General features: G+C 41.5%; 1 protein-coding gene across 1 annotated transcript in view; it reads right to left on the minus strand.

Annotated features, from left to right (window-relative positions):
- The window catches only part of AGBL1 (AGBL carboxypeptidase 1), a 336673-nt gene that overhangs the window by 255435 nt on the left and 64498 nt on the right, over positions 1-16740 (minus strand). The window contains exons 16-17 of the mRNA XM_063314373.1: positions 12094-12241; positions 9067-9220 (exon numbers count right to left, since the gene is read on the minus strand). Of these exons, the coding sequence (XP_063170443.1) occupies positions 9067-9220; positions 12094-12241 (302 nt within the window). The remainder of the gene's footprint in view (positions 1-9066; positions 9221-12093; positions 12242-16740) is intronic.

Consider the following 16740-nt stretch of genomic DNA (forward strand, 5'->3'; position numbering starts at 1 on the left):
CTTTAAAAAGAAAGAATATGGGATTCAACCATGGTCAGCAATAATTACTAGAAACAACTGAGACAACTCAGTATTTGATAGGACAGAGAAAGATTAAGGGTCCCAAGGATGAAGAGATGAAGGAAGTTAGAATCAGGAGAAGGAAAGTTGGGCAAAGTCATCCACTAAAGGATGGTCATGCATATACAAGCCGCTGCCTTCTAGTGACTCAGATCATTGATGCAGGTGGTCAAATTTGATCAAAATTGATGGGCAGCAGCAATTCTAGATTTCAGGAGGAATTTCTCAGCCCTGTCTAGAAATGATAGTGATATTTTTATACACCAACCTTTGCTAGAACTGCCTCCTGGCCCAGGATGAGAGTGCAGAAAGTATGGCCTATCAACCATTTATGTCCTGGCAAGATGTTCTGTCTGGTTCAGCTTGAATGCCTAGACAGTTCTTGCTTAAACATTACAAGATTTGACCTTTTCAAGTATGCCTACCTAGCATTGGAGAAGTGATGGGAATTTACTACTGAACCTCAGGAAATGCAGAGCTCTGTGAAATTTATATATTTGTTCCATGCCACAGTCTGGGTGGGATATCAAGGACCATTCAAAGCTCTTTCACTATTTAGAAATAGAAGGAGTTTACTGCCTCTTGAGTGCCATATTTCACCCCTCTACAAGACAAACATTGGTGATTGGAAGCCCAATCATGCATTGGGTATTTGATGACCTTCCTGGTTGAGAAATCAGATTGGTTCTAACCCATTCTGAGCAGCACGGGAAATGAGTCCTTGCAGAACAGTGGATGTGGGGTTCCTGCATTGCATTCTTATAATTTATTTCTAGGGCTGAGCATATAAGAGAAACTAGAGAATAGCTCTGAATAATCCATTTCCAGTTCAACAGCAATCACCTCAACTGCACCCATGGTTTGAAGGAAAGCTTAGTAAGGATACTGGCCCTTTCTACAAATAGGGATGGGAAAACCTACTATATCAGGGACTACAGTGGATAAGGTTTACAGAGGACACTGCTTAACAGCATCTCCAAGGGACAGGGGCTGCATTTCCTCCAATTTAGGGGTGTTTGGTAAACCCCCCTAAAATTCATTAAATTTATCAGAAATTTAACATAGCTATTTTACCCCAAACCAACAGATTTCAGTTGGTGCAGTTTGTTATAAAGTATGTGACCTAATTGCTAGGTGTTGTGGTACCCAGTCCTGCTATATGTAAAGGGAAGTATCTCTTTGCACACATTTATTTGGTAGAACTCATTAGCACAAAACCTAAGAATGGCCATCATCCAATGGAGGATTTGTCAAGGTATTAACCTCTACTTGGTCCAGCACGGAAGATCATCACAAACTCACACTGGTTATATCCTGCATGCTACACATTAACCATATATTTACTCAATGGAACAATTCCAAGGAGGTCATAATCTCATACATTTCCTATGTCAGGCTCAGATGCACCATTTCTTCCTCCAAAAAGTTATTGAAAAGAAAGGGGAAGAGTGGGTGTTCTTCATAATTAACATGCAGCAATGCCTGTCATGCAGGGAGAAGGCATCGTTATAATAACTCAGGAGTCAATAATTCATAAACCCTAATGCATTATTAATCAATTATCGAGGCCCAAATTACATTTAATGAGATTAAGCTGATTGGAGTGCTAAGCTGTTTGAAACATATTGATTTAATCAATGTGCTTAATTAAACTGTGTACATTTTTCCACACCATCATTAGTTCACAGTGCCCTGCAAAAATGGCCATTGCTCACTGCTCCACTTTCTCATTTCTCTACTGGCGCTGCTAATTGGGAAGGGCCAGGAGAAGCAGCAGTTACTGAAGAGAACAGGCCCTCTTCTTCTTCTTCCAAACATGGATCAAGCAACACAGGCAATCTAAAAAATGGATTTTGCTGGAAAGCTACCAGAGTCTGACCATGCACCAAGCTGAGCTCACCATTTCCATTAATATATCATGACATTTTCTAGAAAGGACATGATTTTCTTTAACTGAGTGGAGGTTAACCCATTGACCATGGGCCACATGTAACCTGGAAATCCATGAAGATAGCAGTACTCATTTTTGTTGGTATAATTTTCTATCGGAGAAGGAGGAGGAGAAATGTTAATCCATTCCTAGGCTTAATGCACTGTCATCCTATCAAGGTAATCCAGAGAAGAAGCACAACAATGAATGTTAATTCTATCTTTATTGTAAGGTTACATTAACAGAATCTTGCAAGTCTGAAAGTATTTCTCCCCTCCTTTCCATTTACTCTTCAGAAAACTAGGGAAGGTCCCTTCTAAAATGCCTCCCATGCCCCCATTCCTTCTGTGGACTGATATACCTTTTGCATGAAGGTTGTCTAGTCTGCGGTTCTTCATCCTATCTCCCAAGGTCATTCCCACATACCTGTCCTGTTCAGACTATGAGGTGGCCAGACAGAAGTATTATCAAACTCTTTATTTAAAACAACTATTTACAACAGTAAAAGTCTATGAATCTCAATCAAGCAATCTCAATCAAGACCACCCAGGCAAGGGCAGATGAACAGACAAGGCTGCAGGGTCAGACTTAGGCAGAACAGCAAGGCAGAATTCAGCTAGCTCTCTGATTGAAGCTGTCAGACTTGGTGATGCTAGATTACATGGCAAGGCAGAAGCTAAGGTGAGGTCCCATAGACTGGCATGCTGACAGGATCAGTCTGGAACATGGAGGCTAGGCAAGACTGGACTGGAACCCTTAGACAAGGCTTGGCTCTGGAGGCTAGGCTGGACTGGACTGGGAAGTCAAGGCAATGCTGATCTCTGGAAACAAGGTTGAACTTGACTGGAGAATCCAAGCAAGGCTGAGGACCAGAAGCAAAGCTGGACTGGACTGGAAAGTCTAAGCAAGGCTGAGGACTGGAAACAAGGCTAGAAGCATACCTGGATTACGCTGAAGTGCAGCAACAAGGTCTGGAGTTAAACGTGAGACTGTGCTCAGCAAGGACAGCAAGGAGAGACTTGACTGGAGCAGCTTGTGCAGAAGGCAGTTCCATGGACGTAGAAGATGCTGGTGCTGGTTCCATGCTGGCTACAGGCAAGGCTTCTGATGCAAGTAAGGACTCTTCTGCAAGCGCTGTGAGCTCGAAGGATCAGTTGTCTCCGGCAGCTTGCAGAATATCTGCCTTTTAAGGTGATCCTTTCTGTGCCTTTTCTCTCCTGCAGCCAATCGGGCTGCTTTCTGATTTGTGTGCTTCTCTGCTCTCCTGTCCTGAGCGCCGATTGGAGAATTCTAATCCCCCTCTGGAGTTTGACCAATCTGCGTCTGCAAATTCTCCCACTCTGCTGAGTCACTTCCTGGTTCTGCTTCTCTGAGTCCCTCCTGATGAGTTTCATTTTCCCCTTCTGACTCCAGATAAGTTTCGTTTTTGGAGTCAGAAGTGGGCTGAAACCTCACAATACCATTACATGCACTGATTTAACTCAGAATCTCCCTCACATAGAAAACTGGATATTAAAAGACAAGTGTATAAAGTCCAGCTTTTCCTGTGATTATACCACTGCACATCTTGTAGCCTTTGGTTACCCAAATAAGTTCCCAAATAAAAACTGTAGGCCTTGGATGTAAAAAGGATTATCCTTAATTCTGTTCTACAGAATTCATTAGTGGACGCTGTTAAATGTCTTGAGAAGAATGGTTGAAAAGGTAATTAGGTTTATGTTTTGAGAAGATAGCAGGACCTAGCCTACTTTGGCTGATCTCTGAAGTTAAGCTGGGTGAGCCCTGGTTAGCTTTTGGCTAAAGTGGAAAGTCAAAAAATGCATTCTGGAAGAAGGTGATGGCAAATTGCAATTTTCTTGGCAACAACATGGAAGCATGAATGTATCCATGAAGTAATGAGGAGTCAAGCTTGATATAAGGACATCTTTATCTTTGTTTGCTTGGTTTTTGTTAGAATTGCTCAGTGTTCTTATACTTCTTCATAAGAGGGGCAAAACATACTTGAGATTTAACAAAATCCAACGGTAGAGAAAACTACCAAGTTCTTTCTTTCAAACAGAGAGCTTAGAGTGCTTAGCTATTACGATTCTGGATTGGCATCCCTCCATATTCCGCCTTGTTAGGAATATTGAATCAGAGTTGGTTTGTTTTATTCAGCATTTGTGCTGCCAAGTCTGAAGTGACTCATGGTGGGTAACCATGTAAATAAGCTGTAAAACTTAAAATCCTCATAATTATAAATCCATAACAATAGTAGCAGCAAAAGCATAACAATAAGATAAATAGAAAAAAAATACCACAATCATAGGCATCAACCCAATTTAATCACCGCAGTGCTAACCATCAAAGGACCTCCAGAAGGTTCTGATTAATACTCTTCAGGAATGATCCAAATGAAGAGCTAACAACATCTCTGGGGGAGGCTATTCTGCCAGGTGGAGTCAACCACAGAAAAGCTCTGTCTCTGGGCTCTCACCCCTCTTATCTCCTTTCCACAGGGTCCTTATATTGCAGGAGTGCAATATAATATGTTGCAGTATCTTGGAATGAAGAGTTGGTGAGAATTCTTTTGAATGCCAGAGTTGGTGAGAATTTTGTTTTGTTTGTTTCTGAGAAGAAATGGTCAGAGTATACCTGGTTACTCACAAATCGGATCCAGGCAGCTTGACATTTTCATTTTTTTGAAAAATGCAAATACAGGAAGAAAGCTAACAAAGCATCTACTGTGAAGCAGCTGAAAAAAATAAGTTTCCTCCAGCATGGAGGCTGCAAAATTTAAGCAAAGCACTTGCAGATACAACAGGATTCCAAGTCATGGGGGTCTCTTTCAGGTATACAAAACCTGAACGTACGTGTACCGAGGTTTTTTTGTTTTGTTTTTTCCTCTAGCAAGATTCACTTGTCTTCAAAAGCTATATAATGGTTAAGGTACCTGGCTAGAAACTGGAAGACTATGAGTTATAGTCCCATCTTAGGCACGAAGCCAGCTGGGTGACCTTGGGCCAGTTACTCTCTCTCAGCCCTGGGAAGGAAGCAATGGCAAACCACTTCCAAAATCTTCAAGTAAACTGCCACTTCCAAAATTTTGCAGAGAAAACTGCAGGGACTAGTCCAGGCAGTCTCCAGGAGTCAAAAACTGACTCAAAAGCACAAATAATTAAATTAAATTAAATTAAAATTAAAGCAGAGTGATAGTCAGTAGGCTCTTCCCAGAGTGATACAGTAGGCTATGAGTTCATAGAATGAATGGCAGCCAGTCGCTGTAGTAGAGAAGGTGAGTGAGAGGTTTATCAGCAGACACAGAGAAGAACCTCCATTCAGAATCTTCATTCAAGCATAGTATGACAGCAGACTCATGTTGTCTCTGCCTTTTTTTCTCTGCTTCTTTAACAGTGAAAGGGACTACACTAATATTTGATAGCATACCTTGAAGTGCCCCAATATCTTTTCCCATCACTCTTGGCAGGAATGATACATGTTCCTTTGCAATCAACAATGAATTGGCAGACAGATAGATAGATGGATAGCATTCCTGAAAGCATTGCTCACTTTTGCAAGAGATCCCCATTCATTCATATACGTCACCCTTTTCTGTGCCATGATAAGCACAACAGGTAAAGAACAGGCTTTTCTACTGCCTACCTATTCATGTAGGCTAGAGGTTTATACAGGAATACAAATCCAGAGGATCTTAGCCCAGTATAACAGCTGCCCCCATATCACACTTTCTACATTCAGAGCTTTCCTCTTCCCTGACTTGCCAGTCTTAGATGCTAGAAGTGATAGGGAGTGAGGCAGGTGAGGACAATCTAAATTAATAAACATACATGTTTGCAAATTGCTAAACAATAATACACACACACACACACACACACACTATACAGAGACATGAAAGGGTACACAAGAGCCTTTGGCACCACCAATAGCCCTCATGGAAAGCAGATGAGTTATCTCACAGTTTCAAACCCAACAGGCTACCACAGTAACCACTCCATTTTTTTTTAACGTGATCATTAAGTGTTTGGCTCAGTGACAGTTTAATTTCTCCCATCGGTGCAGTTTCTATAAGATGCAGCCTGAGCACAATGCATAATAAAGCATTACTCTTTTCATAGCAGAATAGTCCTGGGTAGAATCTCTATTTTTGCTCATAAGCAAGAACCAGTCACAGACATTTGCCTAGTTTCCAGATCCCAAAATGGGTCATTGGGGAGGGGGCATAAGACAATGGATATGGAGTGGAATGACCACATTAACTACTTTGGAAAGTCAGCTTATCTAGCACAAGAGCATTTGAGAGAGCAAGCTCAATTAATTCTAAGACGGCTTTTTTTCTTCTTTTTCTAGAAACAGAATGACATTTTAATAAGCAGGCTCAGGTAGCTTGTGAGAATTGATCCATATCTCTAGAATTAGAAAGGGGCTGCGGCATTGGGATGTATAAAACATACACTTCTTAATAGATTTGTGCATAGGAGTTGAATACTAGGATGGCTTGCTTCCTCTCTTGCCCATGTTCTGTTGGTGATAAGGAATAAGCAATTATTGCAGAACAATAGGTAAATTCAAGCAGCCCTGAAATGGATATATTAAATCACCAGGACACCAGTGGCAGGCCCAGCCTCGAAAATCTGGCAACAGAGCCCAAGCAGCTCACTTTCTATTCCACTGGAGAAACCCCAGGACTAAGGAAGCAGTTGATCTAAGCCTTGCTGAACTGCAACACCAGTTTCCGAATATCTTGAAGGTGTATCTCAATGAGATAGGTAAGTTGAGATAGGCATCTCTTCCTTCAACCAGATACATTTTAGATATTTCAAACAACAGCTTTCTACCTGGAAATTATGAGAATCGTAGTTTAATACATTCAGACCCTGGTTAGAAAAGTTAGAGAAAGCAGATTGAGGATCCTTAAACTCAGTTGTTAACACCAAGAAACTCATCAGCCAGAGGTAATTCTCCACTAACTTCTGAAATCTAGATTCTATGCCTTCACTGGGACAATGCTTCTTGTCCTCTGGAATCACCTTTCAGACTTGTTCTCTGGGAAAACATTGTCTGTCTTTGGCCTGTCTGAATGCTCTCTTTGGTACTTGACTCATTTATCCATTTAGAAGTTACTTACCCTCTTAATAACTTTGGGCAAAATATAGTTTACATTAGCATTACACACTGTACTTCTGCATGTTTTTATCTTTGCAAACCATCCTTGCTTCCACCACATCCATCACTACTTCATGCATTGCCTTCTCTTCTTTAAACTTCTCACCTCCCTCTTTTTGGGTGAGAAACAACAGCAATAAATTGGGGGGGGGGCAGAGCTTGGAGTCTATATTGCTTATCCAAAAACCTCTCGGCTACCTTTTGCTCTGATAGGCTGTACAGGATGTTGTCTCATTTACTGAAATAAAATCCAAGAGGCAATTCAGCTGGTTTCTGTACATGGCAGGTGGAGAGAAGAGACACCACTTTCACCTTCATCCCAGAAAGGAAAATGTACCAGGGTAGCTGCTGATAAGTCTTGTTTGAGTCTAATCGTACCATTGAAATCAGATGTGTATTGGTGTTGGACCCAGAAATACATCCCCCATGCCACTTCTGGCTGTACCTCAAAAGTATGGCATCAACAGTTGCATCAGTATTGAGGATAATTGTCTTATGAATCCACAGCCAATGAGCCTTAAGAAACATACAGATGTAGGTAAGCAATCCATTTATTACAGTGGAACAATTAAATATTGCCAGACTTGGTTATCTATGAATATTGTGTATCCATGCAAAGAACTCTAAGGAAGCAAAACCAAGCTGAGTTCACATATCATGCTAAACCAGGGTGTTCAACATGGTTTACTGAATAAATCTCAATCGACTAAGTTTGCACAGCATGCTGAAGTGTGAATCAGGATTATAAGCCAAAATAGCTGGGATCATAGATTGTGTAAAATCTAAATCATATTCAGCATAAAGAGTGAACCCAGGATTACACTAAAAGGAAGTATGAAAGGAAGTAATCCCAGGAAAAAGAATCACATTATTCATTAGGAACTGAAAGGGTTGAAGATTGACCAATAATAATAAAAACAGAATTGCTAGCAACACTTCTGCTTCTCCTGATCCTGGCCAAACACCAGCCGGTGTCCACATGGTCAATTGTCAAGTAGCAAAGGCTAATCTGAAAACATTTCCTCTCCTACTTCTGTCAACAAGACCTTTCAACCTCTGTAGCATTTTTGCAAATCTGAGCTGCATTCATCATTTTGAAACAGTTACAAAAGAAACCTTTCATCACAATTTTCTTCTCCTGTAAATCAGAGAACTTCTATAAAGTCAGGGGAAATGAATCGAAGGTAATGAACTTCCAAAAGCTGTAATTCAACAACTTGCTTCAATGAAACAAAACTGTAGATAATTATTTCTGAAGCTATTTTACAGCATCTTCTTTTTTCAATACTTAATAAAACCAAAATTAAAGTGTAGATAATTATTGAGCCTTGCCCCAATGTAAGATTGAACATGGCATGGTCTTTTCCTGCCAAATTGCCCAAAAAATCCAAATTGTCTGCATCATTGCAACAAAACTCTGATTGTCCTTTCTGGAGCATACCTTACACTGAATTACATTTAACCAATCAGCAGCATGAACAGACATCTGTTCTTGCAGCAACTGTCCTTCATACAGATTTTTCACACAGGGAGCTGAACCAATAATTACTTTCATAGTTAGTGCTGAGCCACAGTTATTCCACCATGGCTATTGAATAAACTGGGCCCACATAGCATGTTAAGCCATAACCCACAATGGCTAGGTTCACACAGCACACTGAACCACAATCAAACCATGTGCCTGATTTGTGGAACACACTACTCAGATCCACAGCTTCCTTTCTCCAAAACCACAACTTCAAGGAGTCTCTCAAAAACATAGCAAAATGATGAGCTTTTCTTAACAGCAATGAAAATGGATGAGCTATTTTGACTCAGCTCAGTTTTACTGGACACAGTTTATGATATTCAGGTGTACATTCCTTAAGATCTAGAGAGAGTAGGATAAGAACCAAATGGAACAAATGACTTACGGAACTGCTTCAGGTCATCCCTGCTTTCTGATTCAGGCATGGCAGTGATAGTAAGAAGAGGGCATGAATTTCCTGTTAGATCATGACAGAGGGTCTGCCTCCTGAAAAAGACTTTCTTTCTATTCCTGGTTTGCTCCAAGATGTCAAGGTGAGCCTGCAAAAATGGAAACACAAAAATGCAATAATTTACGAAACGTCCTGCTGGATGAAACCATCTAGCCCAACACCTTGTAGAGTATAGGTACACACAACCCCAGGGCCATGGGAAGACTTCCCAATGAGGTCAATGACATAAGGTAATGGAGGACAACTTCCTTTTTCCTCTCTCTCTCTCTCTCTCTCCCTCTCCCTCTCCTGTTCTTGTTTGCGAACAATTTCATTGTGTGAACCCTGATTTTAGCATTATGAGAATAGGAAACAAGAAAATGAGCTTAAGTAATGGGAATATATAATAAACAATTATTCAAATCATTTTCCTATTTAAAGGTCTCCTGACTGCTTGCTGATGAATCATGGAGTGCAGCTATAAAACCAAATGTGAAGGCCTTTTGGTCAGCAATGATGTAACTACAGATCTTAATCCTCCCTCTGTGGGGCATCCTTCTGGGACAGTCAAGTCCCCTAAATCAGCTCTTCACTACCAGCCTTCCCTAACCTTATACAGATGTTGGACCACAGCTGCCAGAAACTTCTAGCTAGCCTTCTACCATCTTAGTAGGCATGCTTCAACTGTATTATCTACATTTTAGCATTACAGACTCAGGTTGGCAAGCCCAGCTGGCTGCTGAGCATCAGAAGTTGCAGCAAGAAAGACAATGTATACTCTGTTTGACTTCTCTCATCACCCAGTCATCAGATTCTGCTGTAGAGAGGCAAAACAAATGATGCTAGAACAACTGGCACAGTGCATTACAATGTGGGGGTTGTTATCATGGCCATTTTCCTTACCTCTGGTGTCTTCTCCCTGCACTAAAACCCAGGCTGAGAGTCACTTAAACTATCTATTAACCCTAGCTGCAAGAGTGAAAAGATAAATGCTTTTGTTATTAGTTCTGTTTCTTTCAGTCATCATCTGGTTCTCCTTCTGACTTTCTCTCAGTGCACATCCTGACCCTGACCAAATTGCAGAGAGAACAGGAGAGAAAATGTTTCTTCCATCAAGGAGATTCTGGGTTCAGTCCCTCCCATCTTCAGTATGAAAAGCCAGGAAAAAAAAATTCTGTCTGAAATACTTGGTGTTACCAGTCATAGTCAAAAATATTGGATTAGACTGAACCAAAGGTCTATCTTAATATAAGGCAACCTCTTATGCATTGTTGTGTTTTGAATGAAATACTGGAGCTTTCATTTCCACTGTCCTTGCATGGGCAAGCATGCAAGTAAGAACCTATCAGTAGCTATTCGTAGTTATCATCTTGAAGAAAACACAGTTGGTTCTGACTCAAAGAAATGGTAGCATTCAATACCAGTCATTCATGAGGTTTCTTCTCAGTGTGCTGTAAATATGTCTGCAGTCATTAAATGCATATTAGATTGTGAACAGTGTTTCCAAGTCAGTTTCCATATGGAATTTTATTGCCTTTCCAAATGCCTAGTGCAGGTAATTGAGCTCCTGGTTGCGAAACCACTTAGAATTCATTACCACTCTGAAGACAAAAAGGGGGAGATGCACCCGCAGCACCTGCACACACACACAAACACACACACATATTTGTAAAGGCTGATGCTGAAAAAGAAAACCTAGTGATACACATGCGTGAAGTGTGTTTCTCATTGGGGTGGGTGACTGGGAATCATGCAGTCTGTAAAAATGAAATTATTTTCCCAGGATTTTTTTTTTAATGCTTTGCAGTTGCAGTGAAGATCTGTGAGTTATTTAAGTGACCCGGTCAAAGTTACCTCTGCAAAGATGCCCATTGAAATTATGATTCAGGCAATGTCAGGAAATGAATGTTTCTCTATATCCTAGTGCAGCAGAAACCGAATCTTATATTCATTTGAAGCGTAATACAAAATTAAGCTCAAGCTACTCCTAACTTCAGAAACATTTCTTTCCTTTTTTTAAAGCAATATAAAACAAAAAGCTCCTTTATTGTTACTTTTGGGGGCAGTGTTTACACAACAGGTCCCTCTTACTCTTAATAGCACTTCCTTTTAGCTGTTTCTTACCCACTGACATACTGCTATAGCCAGACCTTGCTGAGTAATATGGACATTGTCTCATGCACTGCATAGTCTTGGTTGGCTGGCCAGTAAATCAAGAAACATCCTCCTGACTCTCAACTGGTTTAATCTTTCTCTTCCCATGACAGTATTAGAGCTTTTGTTAGATGGGCACTAATATTATCTGAATTAATGAGCTGTATTTCTCTAGGGCTTGAGACCACAGATCTCACTTCATCCTCCCTGCAAATTCTGGGACCAAATCTGCATACGGAACACACACTGATTCCACATTAATCACCTCTGCAACTGTCCAGCCAGCTACAGTTGCACTCTAAATACGTTATCTGACCCTGGAAACTATCGTATGCCCTAGAAGAGAGGCCCCAATTTCACATGAGCCTCCCAATCTTGCAAGCAGTGATAGAAATATTAAAATTCTGCTACAAATTACTCGCCAACAATAGATGGTAGCACCTAGGTGACCCTGGTTGGTCTCAAAAAGGCAAGAAAAATGGGACCTGACTTGTATTAGATGGGAGACCACTAGGAAATCTTAGGGCTATAGGTTAGACTGGGAAAGCAAAACAAGGAGGAGGCCAATAGCAAACCACTTAAATATTGTTGCCTACAAAACTATATGGAACTGTTCATGAAGTTACCAATAATTGAACTCAACTTGAGAAAGGCTTAACCTTCCATTTACAGACTATTTAGAACACCACTACCTATGCAGTCCATAGCTATGTTTACATGACCTATTAAGCCAAAATGTTGGGTTAATGAGCATGTGCTTCTTAACCATGGGGTTTGGCCAACTGTGTCATGAGTCCTTCCCTTCAAACTCTGGAAAAGCAGCATTACCATCATGGTAGAGTAGGTGTATGGATAATGGTAGGCCAGGTAGCAAACATCTTCTTTGTGAGGGAAAACAAGGCTGAAGGTGAGTGTATAGCATGACCTCCCGCGTGGACCTCCTGCCGCCGCTGCCAGACAGTTTCGGTAGTGGTTTCTGAATGGAAAAGGAAGAGAAAAAGACTATCAAGTGGCTTTCATGCCTGCTTTCAAAACCAAGAAGGCAAGATTTAAAAAGAGGGTACAGTGTACAAGCTTTGGGAGAAATCATTGGAAGTGTTCATTCTTGTTATTTTTCCAGCAAGGTGACCAGGCAATAGAATTACCTGACCCACTGAGTCAAATTCTCCTTTCAAGGCTGCCCTATTCTGGATGCAGGCAGACACATGCAAAGAAAAGCAAAGGAGTTTAGCTGCAATTGAGCCCCGCATCCAAAGCATGCAGAGAAATTCAATCCATGGGGTCACTGGAATTTGGTTTCTCTCTTCCATGTTGTGTCCCTTAATACTTTGGGCATCATTCTCAGTCACATAATGGCAACTGGCTTTTAACCAGGATTGACTCCAATTTGGAGGGGTCCTCTTCAGGAAAAGGCCTCAGTGGATCCTTTCCTAAATCCATCTTCCAGATTTGGGCCTTGTAGGAAGTCAATATGGTTGGGTTTTTTTCCTGATCCTTTTTTTAAAGGTTGGTATAACTGGTGGGAACAGTAGCATTCTGGTGCCACTATTCAGAGTCTTTACAATCCCCTGGGACATTCTGAGAGCCATAAATATTGTGGAAAACCCAATTGGCATCAGCTACAAAAAGATCTTCATTGATCTTCTATTAGCCATTAACATTTTGGTTTTTAGTTCCTACAACTTCAGCAAAGGATCGTTACCTTGTCGTGGAGCTGGAGCTTGAGCACCTCAATGATGCCATGAGCTAAACCATGAAGGGCCACCCAAGACGGGAAGGTCATGACAGAGAGGTCAGACTCAATGCGATCCCTGAGGAAGGTAATGGCAACCCACCCCAGTATTCTTGCCGTGAAAACTAAATGGATCAGTACAACCAGAGATATGTCGGTATACCATCGGAAGGGGAGACCCCCAGGTCAGAAGATGGTCAAAATGCTACTGGGGAGGAACAGCGGATGAGTTCAACTAGCCCCAGATGTGATGACGCAGCTAGCTCAAGCCAAAAGGACGGCTAGCAGCTGACGGTGCTGGTGGTGAACAGCGAATCCGATGTTCTAAGGATCAACACACCATTGGAACCTGGAATGTAAGATCTATGAGCCAGGGCAAATTGGATGTGGTTATTGGTGAGATGTCAAGATTAAAGATAGACATTCTGGGCATCAGTGAACTGAAATGGACTGGAATGGGCCACTTCACATCAAATGACCATCAGATCTACTACTGTGGACAACAGGACCACAATAGAAATGGAGTAGCCTTCATAATTAATAGTCAAGTGGCTAAAGCAGTGCTTGGATACAATCCAAAAAACGACAGAACGATCTCAATTCGAATTCAGGGCAAGCCATCTAACATCACAGTGATCCAAATAGACGCCCCAATCACAAATGCTGAAGAAGCTGAAGTAGAGCAGTTCTATGAGGATCTGCAGCACCTACTGGACAACACGCCTAAAAGAGATGTTATTTTCATCACAGGAGACTGGAATGCTAAGAGGGCAGTCAAATGACACCTGGAATTACAGGTAAGCATGGCCTGGGAGAACAAAACGAAGCAGGACATAGGCTGATAGAATTTTGCCAAGACAACTCACTCTGCATAACAAACACTCTCTTCCAACAACCTAAGAGACGGCTTTATACATGGGCTTCACCAGATGGACAACACCGAAATCAGATTGACTACATCCTTTGCAGCCAAAGGTGGCGGACATCTATACAGTCAGTAAAAACAAGACCTGGAGCTGACTGTAGTTCAGATCACGAACTTCTTCTTACACAATTTAGGATCAGACTAAAGAGATTAGGGAAGACCCACAGATCAGCTAGATATGAGCTCACTAATATTCCTAAGGAATATGCAGTGGAGGTGAAGAATAGATTTAAGGGACTAGATTTAGTAGATAGGGTCCCAGAAGAACTATGGACAGAAGTTCACAACATTGTTCAGGAGGCAGCAACAAAATGCAACCCAAAGAAAGAGAAAACCAAGAAGGCAAAGGGGCTGTCTGCTGAGACACTAGAAGTAGCCCAAGAAAGAAGGAAAGCAAAAGGCAACAGCGATAGGGGGAGATAAGCCCAATTAAATGCAGAATTCCAGGGGTTAGCCAGAAGAGATAAGGAATTATTTTTAAACAAGCAATGCATGGAAGTGGAAGAAGACAATAGAATAGGAAGGACAAGAGACCTCTTCCAGAAAATTAGAAACTTCGGAGGTAAATTCCAGGCAGAAATGGGTATGATCAAAAACAAAGATGGCAAGGACCTAACAGAAGAAGAAGAGATCAAGAAAAGGTGGCAAGAATATACAGAAGACCTGTATAGGAAGGATAACAATATCACGGATAGCTTTGACGGTGTGGTCAGTGAGCTAGAGCCAGACATCCTGAAAAGTGAAGTTGAATGGGCCTTAAGAAGCATTGCTAATAACAAGGCAGCAGAAGACGACGGCATCCCAGCTGAACTGTTCAAAATCTTGCAAGATGATGCTGTCAAGGTAATGCATGCTATATGCCAGCAAATTTGGAAAACACAAGAATGGCCATCAGACTGGAAAAAATCAACTTATATCCCCATACCAAAAAAGGGAAACACTAAAGAATGTTCAAACTATCAAACAGTGGCACTCATTTCACATGCCAGTAAGGTAATGCTCAAGATCCTGCAAGGTAGACTTCAGCAATTCATGGAGCGAGAATCACCAGATGCACAAGCTGGGTTTAGAAAAGGCAGAGGAACTAGGGACCAAATGGCCAATATCCGCTGGATAATGGAAAAAGCCAGGGAGTTTCAGAAAAACATCTATTTCTGTTTTATTGACTATTCTAAAGCCTTTGACTGTGTGGACCATAACAAATTGTGGCAAGTTCTTAGTGGTATGGGGATACCAAGTCATCTTGTATGCCTCCTGAAGAATCTGTATAACGACCAGGTAGCGACAGTAAGAACAGACCACGGAACAACGGACTGGTTTAAGATTGGGAAAGGAGTACGGCAGGGCTGTATACTCTCACCCTACCTATTCAACTTGTACACAGAACACATCATGCGACAAGCTGGCCTTGAGGAATCCAAGGCTGGAGTTAAAATCTCTGGAAGAAACATTAATCTCAGATATGCAGATGATACCACTTTGATGGCTGAAAGTGAAGAGGAACTGAGGAGCCTTATGATGAAGGTGAAAGAAGAAAGTGCAAAAGCTGGCTTGCAGCTAAACCTCAAAAAAACCAAGATTATGGCAACCAGCTTGATTGATAACTGGCAAATAGAGGGAGAAAATGTAGAAGCAGTGAAAGACTTTGTATTTCTAGGTGCAAAGATTACTGCTGATGCTGACTGCAGTCAGGAAATCAGAAGACACTTAATCCTTGGGAGAAGAGCAATGACAAATCTCGATAAAATAGTTAAGAGCAGGGACATCACACTGACAACAAAGGCCCGCATAGTTAAAGCAATGGTGTTCCCCGTAGTAACATATGGCTGTGAGAGCTGGACCATAAGGAAGGCTGAGAGAAGGAAGATAGATGCTTTGGAACTGTGGTGTTGGAGGAAAGTTCTGAGAGTGCCTTGGACTGCAAGAAGATCAAACCAGTCCATCCTCCAGGAAATAAAGCCAGACTGCTCACTTGAGGGAATGATATTAAAGGCAAAACTGAAGTACTTTGGCCACATAATGAGAAGACAGGACACCCTGGAGAAGATGTTGATGCTAGGGAGAGTGGAAGGCAAAAGGAAGAGAGGCCGACCAAGGGCAAGGTGGATGGATGATATTCTAGAGGTGACAGACTCATCCCTGGGGGAGCTGGGGGTGTTGATGACCGACAGGAAGCTCTGGCGTGGGCTGGTCCATGAAGTCACGAAGAGTCAGAAGTGACTAAACGAATAAACAACAGTTCCTACAACATTCTGTATGGACTGAATATCCAGAATATTATGAGGAAAAGAAGATGATGGCAATATCTTCCATGGCATATTTAGGCACAGCAGCTAGTTGGACACCTTCTCACTGAGATAATTTTCCACTTTGTCCCGGAATGCCTTATTTACCTTTATTCTTCAGTGCCATGGAAATTTACCTTGACAGACAGCTTTTCACCCCATCATTGCTATAAAATGGGCCCTGATGAAGTTTCTGAAGGACTTTGCAGGTTCTACAAGGGGCTGAAGTTGGTGAGGCGGAAACACCTGACTCTCACATTAGACAGAACTGTTTTTGACACAGGAGATACAGTAGATTGACAAGAGTTTCAAGGCCAAGAAAAGAGTAGCCCAAAGTGAAGTGGCTTGGAAAGGTGGTAGCTCCAGATCTGAACCTTGATATAAGCAAAGGTATATAGCAGGTTTCTCATGTGCTGTTATATGCAGAATTTATTCATATGTAATGCTTCCTACTTCTATGCCATAAAATTATTTATTTAACTTTCTAACCAAGATTTGATTTGATTTGAGATTTAACTTTCTTGTAACTCCTT

The sequence above is a fragment of the Candoia aspera genome, chromosome 13 (genome assembly GCF_035149785.1).
Source record: "Candoia aspera isolate rCanAsp1 chromosome 13, rCanAsp1.hap2, whole genome shotgun sequence".
NCBI classification, from domain to species: Eukaryota; Metazoa; Chordata; class Lepidosauria; order Squamata; family Boidae; genus Candoia; species Candoia aspera.